Source organism: Arvicola amphibius, chromosome 1 (genome assembly GCF_903992535.2).
Source record: "Arvicola amphibius chromosome 1, mArvAmp1.2, whole genome shotgun sequence".
Taxonomy (NCBI): domain Eukaryota; kingdom Metazoa; phylum Chordata; class Mammalia; order Rodentia; family Cricetidae; genus Arvicola; species Arvicola amphibius.
Genome location: NC_052047.1, coordinates 37606186 through 37626146, shown reverse-complemented (window position 1 = coordinate 37626146; position 19961 = coordinate 37606186). Strand labels below are relative to the sequence as shown.

The 19961-nt window shown below is 43.7% G+C and overlaps 1 protein-coding gene across 1 annotated transcript in view; it reads left to right on the top strand.

Moving 5' to 3' along the window:
- Positions 1-19961, top strand: part of Fam114a1 (family with sequence similarity 114 member A1) — a 68491-nt gene that overhangs the window by 20416 nt on the left and 28114 nt on the right. The window contains exons 3-6 of the mRNA XM_038326912.1: positions 3160-3247; positions 15300-15413; positions 15543-15652; positions 18513-18647. Coding sequence (XP_038182840.1) covers positions 3160-3247; positions 15300-15413; positions 15543-15652; positions 18513-18647 — 447 coding nt within the window. The remainder of the gene's footprint in view (positions 1-3159; positions 3248-15299; positions 15414-15542; positions 15653-18512; positions 18648-19961) is intronic.

Sequence of the window (19961 nt, the reverse complement as noted above, 5' to 3'; positions counted from 1 at the left end):
TCTCTTTGTAAACCAGGCTGGCCTCAAACTCACAGAAATCTGCCTGCCTTCGCCTCTGAGTGCTGGGATTAAAGGCATGCGCTCTTAACAGCTGAGCCATCAGCTGATTCTCGCTCCAGCCCTTCCAGTGAGGTTTTAGATGTCCTTGTTAAATCTAAGCCTGATTTGCTCCTACTATCCAAACTCATTCTTCTGACTCTGTGAGAAGGAGAAAAAAAGTGTAGAGTTCTTAGGATGATGTCTGAGTTAGGCCGTGATGGTCTCTGTTGTTGCAGGTGGGAGATGCATAGGCAAAGGCTGAGAAGAAAAGCTTTATTGACAACATTTAATAATGCGAGCTGACCCGCTCTGCTCATTTTACTTTTATTTGGCTGTGTATGTGTGTGTTTGCACATGTTACCATAGCACACATGTAGAGGTCAGAGAACTTTGTGGAGAAGGTTCGTTCCTTCTGCCCTTACCAGGGCTTGAACTCAGGACATCAGGCGTGTGTGGCAAGTGCTTTTACCCACTGAGCCATCTCAGCGGTCCTGTGTTGCAATTTTATAGGCTTCTAAGTGTGTGGCATAATGACCAGTTAGTGGAGACAATGTTCGTGATGAGATATATAATTCACGGTTAATCTTTAGTTTGCAGTTTTTGTTAAATGTGTACAGCTAGCCACTTGAGGAGTTTTCTGTTGATTACAAATATTCCTTACAACTTGTCTAGACACCCCAGCTCGATGTCAAGGACTTTAATAAAGCAGTTGGAATGTAGCTTTTTACACTGAAAAACGTTCTAGCCAATTACCAGCTGTCAGAGCATAGTAAATAGTGTACAGATTTCAGTCAGAAGCTGTCACCCCTGCGAGTATTGTCCTTCCTAATCATGGGCAGTGATTGGACATATTATGTTAGTCATCAGCTTACATCTGTGTTCCTGATGGCACGAAATTGCCACTGGATTCAGTTGCCAGGTGAGGTGATCAATGCAGGCACCACAAATGAGTTGCAGACCGTCATGAGTCATGAGTGTTCTGCTCACCTTAACAAGCCTTTCTGTTTCCAGACAGAGGGAAAAACTGACAAAAAAGCTTGCAAACCTCTCTACATTGTAGCCTTAAGGCTGATGTTCCGTGTTGTTACTATCTAACACCCACAGATTGTTTATATGAAAGGGATTCCACTCACAACTTTATATGAAACAATTCCATTAATCTTCACAAAACCTGTGGGTTATTGGTTCTGAGAGTTCATATATATACATATATATATATTTTTACTAAGTATCCTCTATGTACAATTTCATAAAAGTCTATGGTAGCACTGAGTGTATCCCCTGCTCCATTTTGAAAGCTCTCTTTTGCCACATCTTGTATTTTGTAATGAATGAATGAGGGTTTAGAGGATCTTTAGTAACTCATTGTCTAGAATGGCAGAACCTAGAGTCAAACTTAGACAATTCAAGTCTATGACCTTTTCTATTTCCCATGTCTCTGCTGAGTGGATGCTGTTTGGTGCTTACTGGATAAGTCACTTAGGAATGTGTCAAGATATAAATAACTAAAATCCAACACACAGTGGTTTACAGAGCAGCAATGTATTTTTCTCCCATAAAAGGAAAGATGGAGACAAGCAGCTCCTGGTGTTGGCATAGTGCCCCATCAGCATCAGGACCAGGGTTGTTGCTTCCCTGACCTTTCCTTGAAGCAGCAAAAGTGTCTGTTTCACTGTTAAGCATTATATTGACATTCAGGGTCCAAGGAAGAGAAAGAGTTGGCAGTGGCCATAACTGAAAATTTATCACAAAACCAACATTTCCTTATTTATACACATTTTGGTGGAAAACTGGGCTTGATATTGCCTTTATCTGCAAGAGTAACAGGCAACAAGGAAAAGGGAACTGGGATGACCGACGGCCAGCCTCGGAGCTACAGAATCTATGGATTATATAGGCCTCCTTCCCTTCATTCCTATTAAAAGGCTCGAATACTTGATCGATGTATTTATTCTTCCTTTGCTTTCTATGATCTGTTTGTGAACAGTAAGAGGAAGCTGTGCTTCCGCTAAATGTGTTGAACTCATTTGATGTGATTAACAGAATCTCCTGCAGACCTGAGAGAGAAAATGGATGAATGTCAGCCATTTATCCAACAAATACCAAAGCACTCTGCTTGACTCTGGGGGTGGATTAGTGACCAGAACAAGAAAGAAAGGAAGGGAGACAAAAAGAGAGATCAAGAGGGAAGGAAGAGAGAGAAGCCAAACTGAGGGAATCTTCCAGACCACAAAGCTGGGAATGAGGCCGGTCCCAAAACTAGAAATCACAGATCTGAAATACTTCAGAAAATCTGTGCTGTGGCCTGGATGCAGCTCCATCCTGCACAGCCTGCTTTCCCTTAGCTGGCTCAGCAAATAGACTAGGGTGACCCACATTACCTGAGTTTTCACATTCTGTTGAAACAAACAACTCACACTAAACCACATTCTCCAGTCTATAGTTTGGAAACCAGGGAGACAGAATTTGACTGCATCGGACAGGAAGAGTTTCACCCTTACAGGTGAGAGCTGAGTGGCAGGGGTCATTTGGGTGAAGCCGACAGCTTAAATTCAAATATCCCATAAAGCTTTCTGTCGTCACCACCCCCCTCCAGGCTAGTTGATGCCCCCGTTGGACACTTAGTGGTGTTGGACACCACCACTTACCAACCACACTACCATTCCCATCCCTACTCCATAAGTCTGGAAGTTAACTGTCTTGAAAGACACACTTATTTAGCTCTGTAAGAATGGGCTAAATCAGGATCATTTAAAATATTTTCCATCACTTTTTTATTCTAATGTGTTACATTTCTTTGCCCCTCCACTCCCCTAACCCCACCCCTCAGCCCTACCAGACCTTGCCCCTGTCTTTCGTGGAATGGCAGGAGTACAGCTCCCTTCTCACATTGGGCCAAGTCCACAGGAGCCAACACTTCCATTACTACGTTTGGTTCCAAAGTACATACTGCATTGTGGGTCAAGATACTCTTTTATGACCCATATAAACTATATGCCCAGGAGATATGGTTAATTTGGTGTTGTTTGTTCTGAAATCTTCTCTGCATTTCTGAATGAATGTTTTTTCATTCAGGGACAAAGTGGATATCTGACCTACTGCTAATTTTTATTTCTGCAGGCTGTGGACTCTCCACCACGGGCAGGAGGATGGGCAGGCTGGGGATCCTGGGGGAAATCTCTGCTCTCTTCTGCATCAGCCACAGTAGGTAAGTGTTGGGTGTTGCACCAGAACAGAGTTCAGAAGCTTGATGGGACAGAGATGGTGACATATATTGGTGGAGTTTAGCATTTGCCCATGAGAAATCCATTTTCAGTGTTCAAGTCAGTATTGTTTGGGGTGGGATTTGGAAGCCACATAATGTGGTTTTAAACCACTATCTTTTATTATTCCTAAAAGCATAGATTTAAGGTATAGATAAATGCATATGTACACACATTTTTATGCATATACATAAATACAGATACACATACAGACTTTTTTAAAGATTGAATCTTATTGTATAGTCTAGGCTGACCTTGAACTTGTGATTCTCCTGTGTCAGCCTTCTGAGTACTGGAATTACATGTGTGCACCACCACACCCAGCTTACTTACTTATAGCTATGTGTTTATCACCCAAAAATAGTTTTCGTTTGTTTTATGTCATTTTGGTGTTCTGATTGTTTGAGAGAGGGCCTTGCCATCCCTTGAATGCTTTTAGCTGAACAACTAACTCTCTCCTTCTCTTTGCATAGTTAAACAAATATTCAGCAACATTTTTCCCTTTTTGTCTAAATAAAAAGGAAAATAGTTTTTTTTAGGTTTAACATAGTACAACTATATACAATAAGAACAATTATCAAGTAAGAATTACATTTATAATATCTGGTCTATTTGCATTTGGAAAATTCATAGAAAATTCTCTATCCTATTTTGGTGAATCCAAAGTTGGGTACCTAATTACTTTCTATCCTAACTTGTATTACTAACCCAAAATGAAAGCAAACTCCATATGGAGATTCTTCAAAACCCGTCATCCTTCTATGAAGTAGATTGGTGCTGTCAGGAGCAATGTCTCACTAGGTCTTAGGTTATTAAACATCTTAATGCCATATTCTCTGTAAGTCTCTGAAGCATTTGAAGATCACCTGTCTATCTAAAATATATCTGTTTAACTTTGAAAACATATGTAACGTGTTTGAATGTTATAGATGACTACTACTGACCTGCATTCTTAAATTATCCTAAACATTCTGTAATAATAGTTTTCAAGACCAAGAACTTTATATTACATTTTTAAATGAACTGCATAGGCACAACACCCTAAGCCTTGCCTATCCTTTCTCCTGCCTTGCCATTGGCCATTCAGCTCTCTGTTAGACCAGCAGCAGCAGGTGTTTTATACAGGCAAAGTAACACAGCTTCACGAGTTAAATGCAACATAAAAGAATGCAACACATCTTTGCATCATTAAAATAAATGTTCCACAGCATACCCAAATATAACAGATCTTAAAATAGTATTTTACAACGTAACAGTATAACCAAACTTCTACCCACGCTATATGAAAAGGTGCCATGTAATAGTAAGTCATGAGGACTCTGTAGCCTACAAGATTTACCATGTCTCCTCCAGTCTCAGAGCTGTTCCCATGTCAAGGGATCAGCATAGACGTCACCTGTTCTGTAGGTTTTCTAGGTTTATTTCTTTATGTCTGTAGCCAAGATTTTTCAGGGTGTCTCCCTCAGTCAAATCTGGTCTCTATGAATTTTGAAGGAATCCACAGCTTTTCATTTTCTGTGGAAACAAAAGCATAATGTCTCCCCCAAAGCAATACATTTTCTGAATTCCATTTTAAAGTTAAAGCATCCCTAAAGTATCTCGGCTGGTTTAATTCAGCAAAGCCTTTTACAGTCCATTGTCCCTTAGAAGCTGTGGTTCACTCAGCAGCGTTCAAAAGATTCAAAGTCAACCATGCACCATACAGCCTCCAGACTCCCTGTGCATCTCCCATTTTTACACGGCTTGTTCTTTTTATACCACTTTGCTCTTTTTTTAAAAGACTTTACTTAATTATTTTTAAACTATTTACTTTTTCTGCGACTGTCTATACCCATTTTCTTTTCTTTCTTAAGTACCTCTTCACACTGTAACCTGTTTAAAGATTTTTTTTTTCAGTCTGGACCTCTTTCATTGTGCACCCGAAGTGTTCTCTGAGCATGTGAGCCAAACCTTAAACTGTCAAGTAACAGCTAGGTCCTCCACCATGAAACTCTGGCAGGTGGCTCTGCCCCCTCCTTGGTCTGTGAAAGCCAAGCCTTAAGCCCACAGGCCTGGCCAAGGTCTGCATTTAGAGACTTATTGTTAATTGTGAATACTAGGCCTTAGCTTAGGCTTGTCCCACTAATCCTTTTTAACTTAATTTAACCTGTTTCTATTCATTTGTGTTTTGCCTCGGGGCTTTTTATCTTTCTTTTGTTCTGTATGTCCTGCTTTTCTGATTCCTCCATGTCTGGTTGATTAGGCCCTGGTTTCTCCCTGGCATCTCCTTTTCTTCCTTCCTTTCTTTCTTTCTTTCTTTCTTTCTTTCTTTCTTTCTTTCTTTCTTTCTCAAGCCAAAATTCCTCCTCCTACTTATTTTCCTTGCCTGGAAGTTACACCTATACCTCCTCCCTTACTATTGACCATTCAGCCTTTTATTAGACCAATCAGATGCCTTAGGCAGGCAAGGTAAAACAGCACCACATCTTACATAATTAAACAAATGCAACACATCTTTATATAGTTAAACAAATATCCTGCAACAAAAACAAATGCAACAAATCTCTACATAGTTAAACAAATATTCCACAACAGAAGGTTTAATGCCTTTTCTCTTTAAACTGTAAATATACAGTCTACTGTGCACAAAGAAATCATCATCTCCATTGGAATGAATGGTCATGGGTCCTTTCTGAGAACACTTTGAAGTGCTCTCCTGCAGCTACTCCCCAACACCCCCGTGAGTCCTCCATTATGTCTCACCCATCAGTGGTTCACCTATTCACTGTACAGGATGTTACTGCCTTCTCAGCCACTTAAAGGCCCTGCTGGTTGCCCCCAGCATAACAGTTGACCCAACAGAGCCTAGAGCTTATGGTCCTGCTTATGGACCAACATTGCCATTGTGCCAGTTGCTGTCACCCCATGCCCACTGTCACCCCTAGTTATTTTTCCCTATTGCTGTTGCACAACATCTTGACAAAAGCAACTTAAGGAGAAGAGTTTCTCACAGTTCTAGGGTACAGTCCATCACGGCAGGGAAGACATGACAGTGGGAGCCTGAGATGGCTTGTCATATTCCAGCCATGGCCAGGAAGCAGAAAATAATTAATGCTTGTATTTGGTCCACTTTTTCCTTTTTCTTCTTAAACATTTTATTTATTATTATTGGTGGGGAGAGGGGAGCACATTCCACGTATGGAGATCAGAAGACAGCCTGCAGGAGGCAACTCTTCTTCCACCATGTTGGTCCTGGAGGTTGAACTCAGGTCATCAGACTTAGTGGCAAGAACTTTGACCTGTATAGTCATCCTGATGGTGCATTGTCTCATTTTTATACAGTCCAGGATCACACACCAGAGAATGGAGCCACCCAGAATGTGTTGAGGTCTGGTGCCAGCCCGGACCATAAATTATTTCTCTGGACCAGAGGGGAGGTGTGGGATTGAAGACACAATTCATATGGCTTTATCGGTAGGGAGATTTTCAGAGATCCCTCATGAAATCTTGAGTTCATATCCTGAAAATTCACTTGAGTTTATTCTCCCAACAGATTTTATACCAAACCATAAACTGAGGGGGAAATTCATTAGCATTCTGTTTCCTAGGTAACTGGGCAAAGGTCTAAGGTCATGTCCACACCTATCTATGTCTGCTCTGTCACGTCTTCCTATCTTTCTGCTCTGTATGCCAGCTCTGTCATGTAGGCTGAATTAACATCTCTATCCCAGGCATCCTCCAAATTACAAAGAAGGAGCAGAACAACATCAGCATATCCTGACCCTTTGTTAGGTTTGTCTGGAAAGGCTAGGTGACTGCCTTCTGTGAGGCCAGGTGCAAACTATGGCCTGAGAGTCTGGCCGCCATACAGTGTAGACATATGGGCCTGTATAATATATGGCCCTACAACAGTGGGCGGGTCCTCCCTTAATTAACTTAATAAGATAATCCCCATAGACATAGAGATACAAGAAAGGTATGCCTGGAGAACTGTCTCCTAGGTGACTCTAGAGCTGATCCAGCTATCACTTGGAGGACTGTCTCCTAGGTGACTCTAGAGCTGATCCAGCTATCACTAACCATCTCGCTCTCGTGTGGCCAAGCTATGCTTTCATGCAGTCACATTTACAGACCCCTGTGAACGCGAGTGGAGTTTAATATACCCGCCTTGTTTTAATACTACCAGAGGTGGGTGATGATGGTGGCACACCCCTCTAATCCCAGCACTCGGAGGCAGAGGCAGGAGGATCTCTGTGAGTATGTATTCCAGGACAGTCAGAGCTACACAGAGGAAACCCTGTCTCAAACAAAACAAAACAAATAAAAAACAACCCTACCACAATTTTGGAGACTTAAAATCAGTCTACACTTACCGTCTTACGGTCTCCTTGGGTCAAGAGTCCAGGTACAGGTATTGACTACTCGGTGTCTTTGGACAGACTTTAGCGGAGCTAATGCTAGCATTGTTATCAACACTCACTGTCACTGCCCCAGTGACCTCGGAAGAACTGTCACTGAGTATCCTTCCTGAATGGCTCTCAAGGCATATTTTACAGACTTCCAGTCCATGCACAGCGTAGCTAGTGTAGTTCTATGAGGTACTTAACAGCAATGGCCTGTAGTAGTGACCTTTGCGTCACTGCGGCCAAATACCTGAGGTTAACTTAAAGGGAGGAACCGCACATTGGCTCAGGGCTTCAGAGGTGCACTCTGTGGTCACTGGCCTCGGTGTTGCTGCATCCAGGATGAGGCGTCACCGTGGTGACAGGAGCCTGCTTCAGAGGAAGTTCTCTCCCTCACCTCATAGAAGACAGGAGGCAGGACAAGGGGGAACTCGAGAGGGAGACGGACTGGCTAGAGTTCCAAGGACACACTCCGTGAGACTCATTTCCTCCACACCGGCCCGTTTCATCACCTCCCAGCAATGTTGTTCTGTAAATGCATCAAGGGATTAATCATCAATCCTCTCTGGAAAATACCATCAAAGGCACATCCAAAGACATCCACTATTTGTCTAGGTGTTTCTTAATCCGGTAAAGTTGATAATCAACATTAACCATCATAGATCCCAAGTAACCGCAATATATACTGGTTTTTATCTGTCCTTGAATCTGTTTGTGTACTGTGTTTGCATTGATTGATTTGTGTGTGTTGAACTACCCTAAAACCAGTACACTTTGAACATAGATGAATTTCTTTGCAGACCTTACACAGAACTAAACAGCATGAGAGGAGATGGTGTTAGGGCTCTCAAGGCTGGAACCAGAAAGCAGTGGTCAGGACTTGGATTCTCAAAAGACAATGGAAAAGTCACTGCCGGGTGGGGGTTGGAGTGGGACCATCTGTGAACAGGGATTCTGTGAAGTTATGGGTTCCAATGCTGCTGATGCTCCAAAGCTCTGACAGAATTCTCCAAATCTGTGGTCACACAGGCAGCTCTGATTAATCTCAGTGGAATACATACAAATGCACGAGTGTGTGTGTGTGTGTGTGTGTCACACACACACACACACAGAAAAGGTATGAATGGGTGAGGAGTGGTAGGACATAGGAGGTGAAGGAGGTGAGGTTAGTCAGTAAGTATGCAAAGTGTACATATGTAAAATTGTAAAAACAATATAAAGATTTAGAAATAGAAAAACACATTTTTTTTTTAGTTATAGGTTCCTGCCTGAGCTGCTAATTTGGTGTTGAGGAGTAACTTTCATGACATTCAAAAACAAAGGCAATCCCAGGTCTTTGTTGCATGAGCAGTTTATCATTGTGAGGCAAAGAAATTTATTAGAAGGCAGGGCACTCATAGCCACAGAGAAGCTCCTGAAGGTTTATAAATTGCCTGCAGACAGGAAAGAAAGAAAGTAACCACATTCAACTGCGATTGATTTCCACTCAAAGCCTCTTGTTACCCCCAGGGTAATTCCTTTGCGGAGAGGCAGCAGAATACAGTCCTTCACATATGGCTGCCAACAGCACTAGAAACACAGTGAAGTTCACAAGGCAGGACACTGCAGTACAGGGTGTGAGTCTTCAGAGTTGGCAGGGAAGAAAACAGAATAGAAACATTTGGAAGGTGGTGCTTTCTTGGAGTGAACACTGAACCATGCATGCAGGCCAAGACTCGGTCTCGAGTACCTCTAACCTGTCGCGGTAAGACACCATGATGCAGTAGCTACACCTTGCAGGTGTGCTTTGTGACACCTAGGTTCTCTATCTGAAAAAGAGCGAGCAGGGGAACTTGACAAAGCTTCCTTTCCACTTTCCACCTCACAGTTACCTGCAGAAGGAATTATGTATGTGTAGCCACTGGGCCACTGGGCCGAATGGAAACGTTCAGCACACTGATGGGCGTCTGTCTCCTCTACATGGTTCTGTCTTGTCTTGTAGCTTATTGTGAAAAAAGCAACCGTCTCAATGTATATGTGAAATCAAACATTTCTCAGCCAACAGTTCTTTTCAGGGGACTCTCCCTCTTTTTATTCATTTATTTATTTTTTAAGATTATTTATCATGTATAGTGTTCTGTCTGCATGTATGTCTGCAGGCCAGAAGAGGGCACCAGATCTCATTATAGATGGTTGTGAGCCATCATGTGGTTGTTGGGAATTGAACTCAGGACCTCTGGAAGAGCATCCAGTGTTCTTAACCTCTGAGCCATCTCTCCAGCCTGGGACCCTCCCTCTTAAAAGGCTTCTGATCTGTGTCACTCACAGACAAATGGTGTCATAGTCTAGGAGGATTTAATCATCTGCCACTCATGCTTGTGGGAAAATTCATAAACTGCAATAAAAATCTTTGTCATTCCGTATAGAAACCAAACGGAGGAAATGTCTAAAATACAGAAAAATGACCAAAAATTAACTAAATATTGATAACTTCAAAGTGATATCATGAAAATCAGCTCTGACTTTCCGCAAGCACATTGTAGACATAGCTTACCTTTAGAATGTATTGCTGAGAGTAAAGCAATGGTCCAGTCATCCAAATGAGAGCTGACAGTGCCAAGACATGAAGAGCCAAACCGCTACAGAATGGAGAAAATTTATTACTAGATCCACCGAAGGCTGGAGTGTTTATTTGAAAAGTTGGCTGTGACAGTTTTAGGGCTCTGCACATCCAAGGCGAGAATTTCCGGTTGGGTGGTGGAATGCATCTGGGTTGTACGAAGGTATTTACTTTCTCAGAACCACTGTTCTTTTCTTTCCCGTCCTTGCCCTAGATGCAGTTTCTCATATTCTAATGGCCCCTCCACCTGTCCATATAGCATCAGTGTTTATTACGAAGAATAGCAAACATCCAAACGGTGCTACTGTGAAAATGCCCCTCTGTACAAATTACTATGACCTGCAAGGGAGTCTTTATTTTTATATCTATTTATTGTGAAGTGATTCTGACAATGTAAACATTCCTGAGGGTTAGGAATTTTAGAGAACACAATATCAGCCAGGGCTCTCTAGAGGAACAGAACTTAAAGAATGGATGTGAATATAAATATGGATATATATGGAAACTTATTAGCATGGCTTGGTTTACAGACTGTGGTTCAGCTAGTCCAACAATGGCCGTCTACCAGTGGAAGGCCTAAGAATCCAGTAGTTGTTCAGTCCACGAGGCTGGTTGTCTCAACTGGTCTTCTGAATCCCAAAGAAACAGACTCTAATGTCAGTGAGGGGATGGGCTAGCTTCCTTCTGCCACGTCCTTTATACAGGCTGCCAGCAGAAGGTGTGGCCCAGACGAAAGGTGGATCTTCCCACCTCAAAAGATCTGGATTAGAAGTGGGTCTTTCAACTTCAGAGGATTTAGTTAAGGAAAAAAATGCCTCACAGGTGTGCTCAACCATTTGGATTTTAGTTAATTCCAGGTGTAGTCAAGTTGGCATCCAAGAAGAGCCATCACAGGGTCATCCATGGAAAGGGTGATGGGATTGATGCTACTATTTCTCACAGTGCTTTGCAAGCTCTGTATTAGAAACAAGACTGATGGATTTCTGGTGGACTTTAATGCAAACGTTGTTAGTTCAATAACACTTAGTGTTCATCCTGACCCTAGGGTAGGGTTTATGTGAGCATTTGACTACAGAGACCCTTGGCCTTCATGTTGGAGAGGGAAGAGGTTTTCAGAAGGAAAGTTGGTTGGCATCTTTATAAAGCTGCATTTAGTTTGCTTTAGTTGAGCAAGGCAGCCTCAACTGCACGTTTTTCTAAAAACGAGCAAACCAACAAACTACATCCGGCTACTTATACCAAGGAGAGGACTTAAGGAGGAAATGAAACTGGTGTGTGGTATCACCCCATACCTCATGGCCCCAAGTCGACCATAGCCCCACGTCTTACAGTGCAGGTAATTCCACACTGCAAGCCCTGGCCCTGCAAGGCACAGCTGGGACAAGGTAGCAGGAGTGAGGTAGCCCTGTGAAGGTGAACTTCACCTTGCCCTAGGTCACAGTGAGGTAAGTCAGATTCAAAATCAAAATGCTTTAGAGGAGAAAGTTCTTGACCTAGGCTCTGACTTCTGAGGAGTTAGAGAATCCAGGTTAAATGGCACTCGCTATGACTCGCACATACAACTTCCTTGGTGTGTAGGGAACACACATGTTGGTTGGTTCTGGTGTCATAAGGACTGGGTTTGAATCCTGCTCCCACCTATCAACTCGGGAGCAAGTGATGCCATCTTGACAGCCCTCAGTTTTCTCGGTTACGGACGGGATGTAACATCACCTCTTAATTTCTAGAACGTATATATTATAATTCTCCTGGCAGAGAAAGCACAGCGGCAGGGACACAAGAGGTGAATTACTAATTAATTAAACATTACTAGTTAATTACTAGTTAATTAAACATTGCACAGCTGAGAAATGGTGGAACCAAAGTTCCTAGGTTGACTTGGGTGCAAACTGCTTGTCTTTAGAGAGTCAGTACAGGTGATCTAGGTACCAGCTGACCACTGAGTGCTTCTAAGTGATGCTGTCCTACACCGGTCTTGCAGTCGGGTTTTGATTTGGGTTTGTTGTTTCTCTGCTTTTGCTTTGGTTGTTTGTTTTGCTTTCCAGTGCTCACCTTCTACTGCAGCACAAAACCCAGCCCCAGTACCAGCCCCAGCCTCAAAGCCTTGGGATTCTGGGGCCTTCTGTGTTTTAGGACAGTTAGGATCAGTGGCGGCGTGAAGTTAATCCACAAACTACGCCAAATAGTGTCGCACCCACGTGTTGTCTTTCTCTTGCCGGAGAATTCAACCACTATCTGTGGAAATGGAATCGTCACAGTGCCAGTGGCTCTGCCGTGACTTCCTTCTTCTGGGCACTAGATGTCACACTAAGTCAAGCTTTAGAAGTGACTTGGCTAAGTAGGGTGTGGCAATCTCTACCTATTTAAAAAAAAAACTACAGCTTTTGGGGAAACGTAAAACTTAACTTTGAATTTCTAGTAGAATTCAGAAATAGTTTCTTTTACTTACATACAAACAATTAGAACTTTTAATCAAAGAACAGCAGCTTCTTGTTATTTATTTTCAACTAAATACACCTTGCTTACATGCACATAAAAGCTGTTTCAGTCCTAAAACAAAGGGATTTTTCTAGAGACAGTTCATGCACACTTATAGACGGTCATTTGTGAGGCTTTCCCCCCTTTTGTTGGTTTGTGTTGTTTGAAACAGTGTCTCCTGTAGCCCAGGTAGGCCTTGCACTTGTTAGATGGCTGAGACTGGTCTTGAACTCCTGATCCTCCTACCTCTGCCTTCCAGGTGCTGGAACTACAAACTGATAGTCCTTTATGCTCTGAGATGAGGAGGGGCTGTTCTTCCCTACAGAGAAACAGACAGGATCCTAACCTGCCAGGGATGCAGAAGGCCAAAGGGTGATGATGGTGTAAGACTTCCTGAGCTCCCAGAGCAGGCTGTGCCCCACCCCCAGCCCCAGCCCCCAAAGCTCACTTAGTCTGATTGGTGCTCTCAGAGATCTATAGCTGTGCATCCTGGCTGGAGATTTGCCTGTGCAGTCTTTTCGTTGTTGTTGTTATTTGTCTTGTTTTTTTTTTTAAAAAAAAGACCTTAAAGAATCTGAAGTCAATGACTTAAATGTTTGCTGAAATTTTGATGAAATTTTATTGAAATGTTTGGAATTCATTGGAGGCTAGAAAGAATTAATTCAAGCCAGATTGGAAGCTTATAATTAAGTCGTAGGCTTTGCAGTTTGTTTTTTCAAGTAACTCAGTAATGAGTTTGAGCTGTGTTTAATTATCTGCATGAGTGTAGGCACATATTTCTATTGTAATTAAGGTTGTAAATCATGTTTCCTAGGTTTTCAGGGGTTGTAGGTAATCCATGATGACAAATGATTTTCACTGGAACCAACAAATACCATTGCCTTGTGGTGAGGTTGCTTTGATAAATCAGGTTCTAATTGATAAAATAGCATTTTGTGTGTAGGATGTGTTCGTATGTGGGCATGCATGTGTCAGTATGTGCAGGGGCCAGAGTTAGCCTCAGAAGTCATTCCTCGGGATGCTGTCCACCTTGCCTTTGGGGACAGCATGGTTCACTTGGCCTGCAACTTACGGATTCAATCAGAATGTCTGGCCATCAGGCCCCAGGGATCCACCTGTCTCTCTCTGCCTCCCTAGTTCTGAGACTACAAACTCGTGCCTCCACCTCCAGATTTTTATAGGGGTTGTAGGTCTTGACATCAGGTACAGAATACTCTTTGAATTCATCTGTGTCTTCCTCTAACTCTGGAAATAGATGCACAGTCATTTAAACAGTGCTTTGTGATTTTGACTGGTTCTGTTTAGTTCTGATTTGGCACTTTGCCCCTAGGTTTTATGATTACCGCTGCCTTGTGTTTGAACAACCCAAGGTCCCTGGAGACATCCTTCCTTTCTTCTTGCATGCCAAGGCACGTGGCAGGCACCCGGATGGAGATAGCACAGGCTGCTTTTCCTTCTAGAACTCCGATAGCCGTGAGGACCACACATGTTTTGGTTGCTTCTTCCTGTCTGGGAATACAGAAAGGCTACAGCCTTCTTAGTGGAGGATGTCAGGCTGTCTTTGGATGAAATGGGGGCAAGACTGTTTCCTACCAAGTCAAGGGCTAATTTTTGCTCAGTGGATGAGAAGGTCTGTCTGTATTCATCAATGACTTAGTAAGTCAGTGGCTTGGAAATAAAGGGCCGCCCTTTCTTGGAAATACAGGTGTTACCTGCCCAGTGGAGTAAAACCAGTACCCTTCAGTCTGCTTTGTACTGTTTGTTTCCTGATTTTCCCACTGACTGACCTTTTTAATTTAGAGCCTTCAGGTCAGTCCAAGATTCTTCATGGTGCACTTTTAAGAAAATGCAGTGGGTTTTGTTTGTTTGTTTGTTTGTTTTGATTTGGGGGCTTTATTTTGTTTTGTTTTGCTTTAAGACAGGAGCTTGCTACATAGCTCACGCTGACCTGTAATGCTATGTACACCAAGCTAACCTCAAACTTGCATCCTTCTGCCTCGGTCTCCTGAGTGTTGGGATCATAGGCGTGTGCCACCATGTCTAGGTTCACACATAGAAATGTATTGAAGCTCATCTGACTTCAATTCAACCAGGGTTAACTGAGCACCTGCGACGTGCTAGGACCTCAAAAAACTAGCAACAACGAAAACAAATGGCATCTCGGTCATAAGATACTTAGAGAAGCATGAGGAAGATGAGAGCCATGCCATCCAAAATGCTGGCTTGAATTTGGAATCTTAGTGTGAAAGACAGCCAGCGTGAGAGGCAGAAGGCAAATGGGTCTGGATACATAGTAAGGAAACTGAGTCATAAAAGGAGGGTGGCTTCTTTATGGTCCCTCAGTCTTGACCAAGCTGAGTTCATCCTTGTGCCCTCACCCGGGGAATTTAAATGCCCGGCTGCTGAGTATTTTGTTTTATTCAGGGTGGACACCCGCAAGGCCAGATGGGTTTGTGTGGTTTTGTGAGATCAGCCCAGGGGTTATAGACCGTGTGGGCTTCTAATGTATCTGTGAGCTATATATTTATTTCCCTATAGGTCATGGATTAACAGCAGTCAAAGAAAAGGCTGGGGCAACCCTACGAATCCACAATGCCAATTCCAGGTCTCCTGAAGGGATCCCAACTGATGCCGACAACGGACTCTCTGAAAGTGAGTGGCGTTCACCTAGTGTTCAGGGGATTTTATTATGCGGTGTGCACAACTGCACAGTGGGAAAAAAACCCAAGTTCAGATCAGCAAAACACATTCTAACAGGGGTCTTCTCTCTTGCTGTGACAGATGTGACTCCAGATCAGGACCCTGTCGGAGGCCCCCACACTTCTCCTCCGCCAGGGGCAGCAGGGTCGAGGGGCATGCTGTCAGCCCTCACCAACGCGGTTCAAAACACTGTGAGTCCCGAGCTGGTCCTGTTTTCCCTAGTGGCTCATTTCTTTTGATCTCTCCATCTCGTGACCCAGATACATCAGAGAAAAGGCAGCCTTGCTCATGACTTTGGATTACAGTTTGTTATGCTGTTTTGCTCCAGAGTAGGTATAACCTTGGATCTGAAATAATAAGGGCAAGATGAAATACAGCCTGTGTTTGAAAGAAGAGAGTGATTTAGAAGAGACATTTTCCCCCAATCTGATTTAACAGTGTCCTTCCCAGCAGCTGCAAGGGCAACATCTGGGTGGGGGAAGGAACTCAGAGCCGGGACAGCTGTTCTTCCTGGATCATGTCTCAGTTTTCTTAAAATTATGAAATCGTCTGCATACAAGTCAGGAGGAATAGCCCAGAGACCCGCCATGCCATACCCCTGCAGCCCCTACACTGCCCTTCCTTGCAGAACCCTAATGTATCCCTGCAAATCCTGCCCTTCCTCTTTATTTATTCACCTTTACTTAAGTTGATTTTTAAAAAGACGGATACATAACCATTCTCACTCCTGAAGGAAGCTTGCTCTTCTATCAGCAACAAAACACTGATAGTGTTGAAAGGAAGCCGGGGCATCCCAAGTGAAATGAGGGAGCTAGCTTGTCCTCAGGGCCAGGAAGAAAAGACTCACACTACTATCTAGAACAAACTAACTAGATTTTTCTAAAGTTTGGCTCGTGCCCTTTTTAATCACTTATCTGTTTGTGATTTAAAGAGAGGTGATTGTCCTCTGTGTGCACCAGGAGCCAAGAGCTGATGCCAGAGTCTGTCATATGAAGTCAGTTCAACGGTGGAGTGCAGTGCACTACGGGAGAGAAGGGGACTGCAGATGAGCAGGGGACGTTATATTACACAGTTGTTAGAGGCAAAGTCTGCCAGGAGTAAAGAAAATGACTGTCCAGTACTTGCATCTTGAGACCCCTAGGCTGGGCAGGAAGAAGGAGGCGTACCAAGAATGTTTTAGGAGTCCCACGGCAGAGCCGTTCAAGGGTGCCCATGGGAGTGGAGGAAGCTCACTTGGTAACTCTGGTATAAAAACATGAACTCATGGCTTGTCACCCCCCCCCTTTTTTTTTAAATTAAATTTTTTATTCTGTATGCATCTGATGGGGGAGGGGCACCTGAACCATGGTGCTGCTATGAACATGAGAGAACAGCTTTATGGAGTCAATTCTCTCCTTCTGCTTTATATGGCTTCTGGGCATGGAACTCAGTCTTCGGGTTCACACAGTACAATTGCCTTTACCCACGGAGCCATCTTGCCAGTCCTGAGCAATCGATCCACTCTTGAGTGCACCATCCACATCCTCAGCTCCCTTCCCGTGTCCTCCTGAACCTGCACGGCCCCCTTCCCACAGTCCCCACCCCATCTGCAAGCTTGCCCTTGTCCAGCAATGCACATAGCTTCCTGTTCTCACTTTATTCTCTGCGACCTCACGTGGCAGGCTGTTGGGGGCCACGTAGAGCAAAGCGTGAGAAAGTACGAGCTGCTGAGGAGCCACCGTCCTCTGTATTAGCTGCTTTTATGGTTGCTGGTACAAAACGCCTAGCAGAAATAACACAGGGAAGAAGGTTTATTTTGCTTGTGGTTTGAGAGGCTTTGGCCACGGCTGCTCGGCCCCACGTGCTTGGACAGGACGTTGCAGGAGTGGGAGTAAGAACACAGGGGGCTCTTTGCCTTCTGGCAGCCGGGATGCAGAGAAAGAGGAAGGATTAAAGCCCAAATATAACCTTTAAGGTACACACCCCCCCACACTGGCCTACTTCCTTCAATGAGGCTCCACCTCCTGAAGTTTCTAGAACTTCCTCAAATAACACTAGTAGCTGAGGACCAAGGATGTTCATGAGCCAGTGGGGGACACTTTATACTGAACCCCTAGCATCCTTCAAAGTGTCTGCTTTACAAATCTGTTCCATCGTATAAGTATCGATTTGAAAACAAATTCTAAATGCCGGAAATGGAAATGTCTGATAAAGTAAATCCATTCAGCAAGCTTGAAAACTGCTGTTTAAGTAATTATGGTGATTGAAAAGCACATGTAGATGATATAAAAATAAAATCTGGCATTTCGTGTAAGGTGAGGAAAATGCAGGTGTCTGCAGGTTGTAATTCGTGTTGTATTGCTGCAGTCCTGTCCGGAGGCTTCAGAGCAACGTGGTTCTGTTTATTTGAGCAGTGTGTGTGCACCTCAGCTGTTTTCATTTCGGCTAAGAGGAAGCCAATGTCTGGCAAAGGGATTTTCCAGAGTGATACCTGGCTAACAGAACAATTTCTACAGCTGGAGGTCCACGGAAGGCAAGCTGTCTTCTTTCATTAATGTACTAATTATATTTGGTGTTCACTGGTTTCCGAAAGTACGCAGGAACCATCTGAAACAGCCTGAGGGGCTGCTGCTTCGGGGCCCTGGATTAAAAAATCATCTAAATCAGTCTGAGTATTTGACATTTTAATAACCCACCCCAAATAATTCTGTTACTTATGCTAAAATTCTTTCAAACGAACAAGGCAATTGGGTCATCTGTTAATTTTATGTCTTAGATACATACCTATTGATATGCCCAGAGTTACTGACACAAATCCCTAATGTGTACTGTTTTCCCCCCTCAGCACCATTTTTTAATAACACCACATACTCTGCAAATTATACAACACATGTTTTTTTGGGAAAAAGAATACAGGATTTATATAGATGTTCAGTCTTATGGTGTGGAAAACTTGTGGTTTTCTATTGATTTTAATATTTGAAGAGAGTGATGGGTACATGGGAACTGCGGGCTGCTGCAAAACAGCAAGCTGTAGAAAAATCTAATCTCATGTGGTTTTCTCCTTTGCAGGGCAAAAGCGTCTTAAGCGGAGGTCTGGATGCTTTAGAATTCATTGGAAAGAAAACCATGAACGTCCTCGCAGAAAGCGACCCAGGGTTTAAGCGCACCAAGACACTGATGGAGAGAACCGTTTCCTTGTCCCAGGTTGGACTAGATCCTCTATCGATTTTCAAAGCACCCTTTCAAACTTAAGTGGCACAAAAAGTAGCAAGAAAGCTAAGTTTCTGACACAGTCCACTGAAATCCTCGTGGGGAGCAAGCACTGTTAATGGTCCCTTGTGCACGCTGTCAGTAAACACAGACATTGTGATAAATAGGCATTTGGATAGAGGAGTATGCATGTTGCTGTGCATGTAGATGGAACATATGTGCATGCGCACACGCACGCACACACGCGCTCACTCTCTCTCTCTCACCGAAGGGCAGCATATTAGTCACACTTGCATACTTATTTAGTAATCTGTTGAAGATTTTTCCATGCTTTCCAGCTCTGTGCCTCAGTTTATCCCCTGTGCAACAAGGTGACAGCAATACTTCCTGATAACTATGCTGTGACAGTTACACAAGCTAACACAGACCCTGATAAGACACACACGTGTACATACACGTATGACTTCTGTTCTAGGTAAGAGGATGATGATGATGTTGGAGCAGTAAAACTTGAGTCTGAAATCTGGCAAATTCTGGCTACTTTCGTTGTAAAATGAAGAGCGGGTCTGAGTTCCTTTCCCAAACTACCATATATATATATATATATATATATATATATATTTTTGGTCACTGCTGCAGGCTAGCTACATTTAAAAGGTTGCACCGTGCAGGGAAATGTGTTGCCCAGCACCCACAAAGGCCAGCAAGGACGCTGCAGTTGGAAGAGTGAGCCACAGTGGGAGCTGTCAAAGACGAGAACAGGGGTGGCAATGGCTGCAGATGTTGGCGCCTCATGGAGGGCACTTGCAGGGCTGTCAGTGAGCTGGGGGAGGAGGGTGACGGGAACTGACCTGGGCTCAGAAGGGATCACTGTGGCTACTCTGGTGAAAAGAGAGGGGCGGAGGGAGGGCCTAGGACGGGGAGCCTTTCAGCCTGTCAATCGCTCTTGTTCCTCACAGAGTAGATCATGAGGTGGGCTGAGATGTTCAGGGAGTTACTATCTGAGAGAAAACAGGAAGTTTCGGAAGCCTGGGAGGACCATCAGAGCAGGTTCATGTCAGAGCCCCAGTGAAGGAGGACCAGTGGAGCCTGGGAGGACCATCAGAGCAGGTTTATGTCAGAGCTCCAGTGAAGGAGGACCAAAGGGAAGACTGGGTGGAAGTGTGCCAGATTCCACACAGCTTAAGGAGCTTGGAGAGGGCATGGGTCCTCTGGGTATTGTCAGCTAATGCCAATAGGATGACCCCTACCCCAGCCTCTAGTGCTCTGAAGTCAGGGCGGCTGCTGAGTTTTATCACAGGTTTTAAA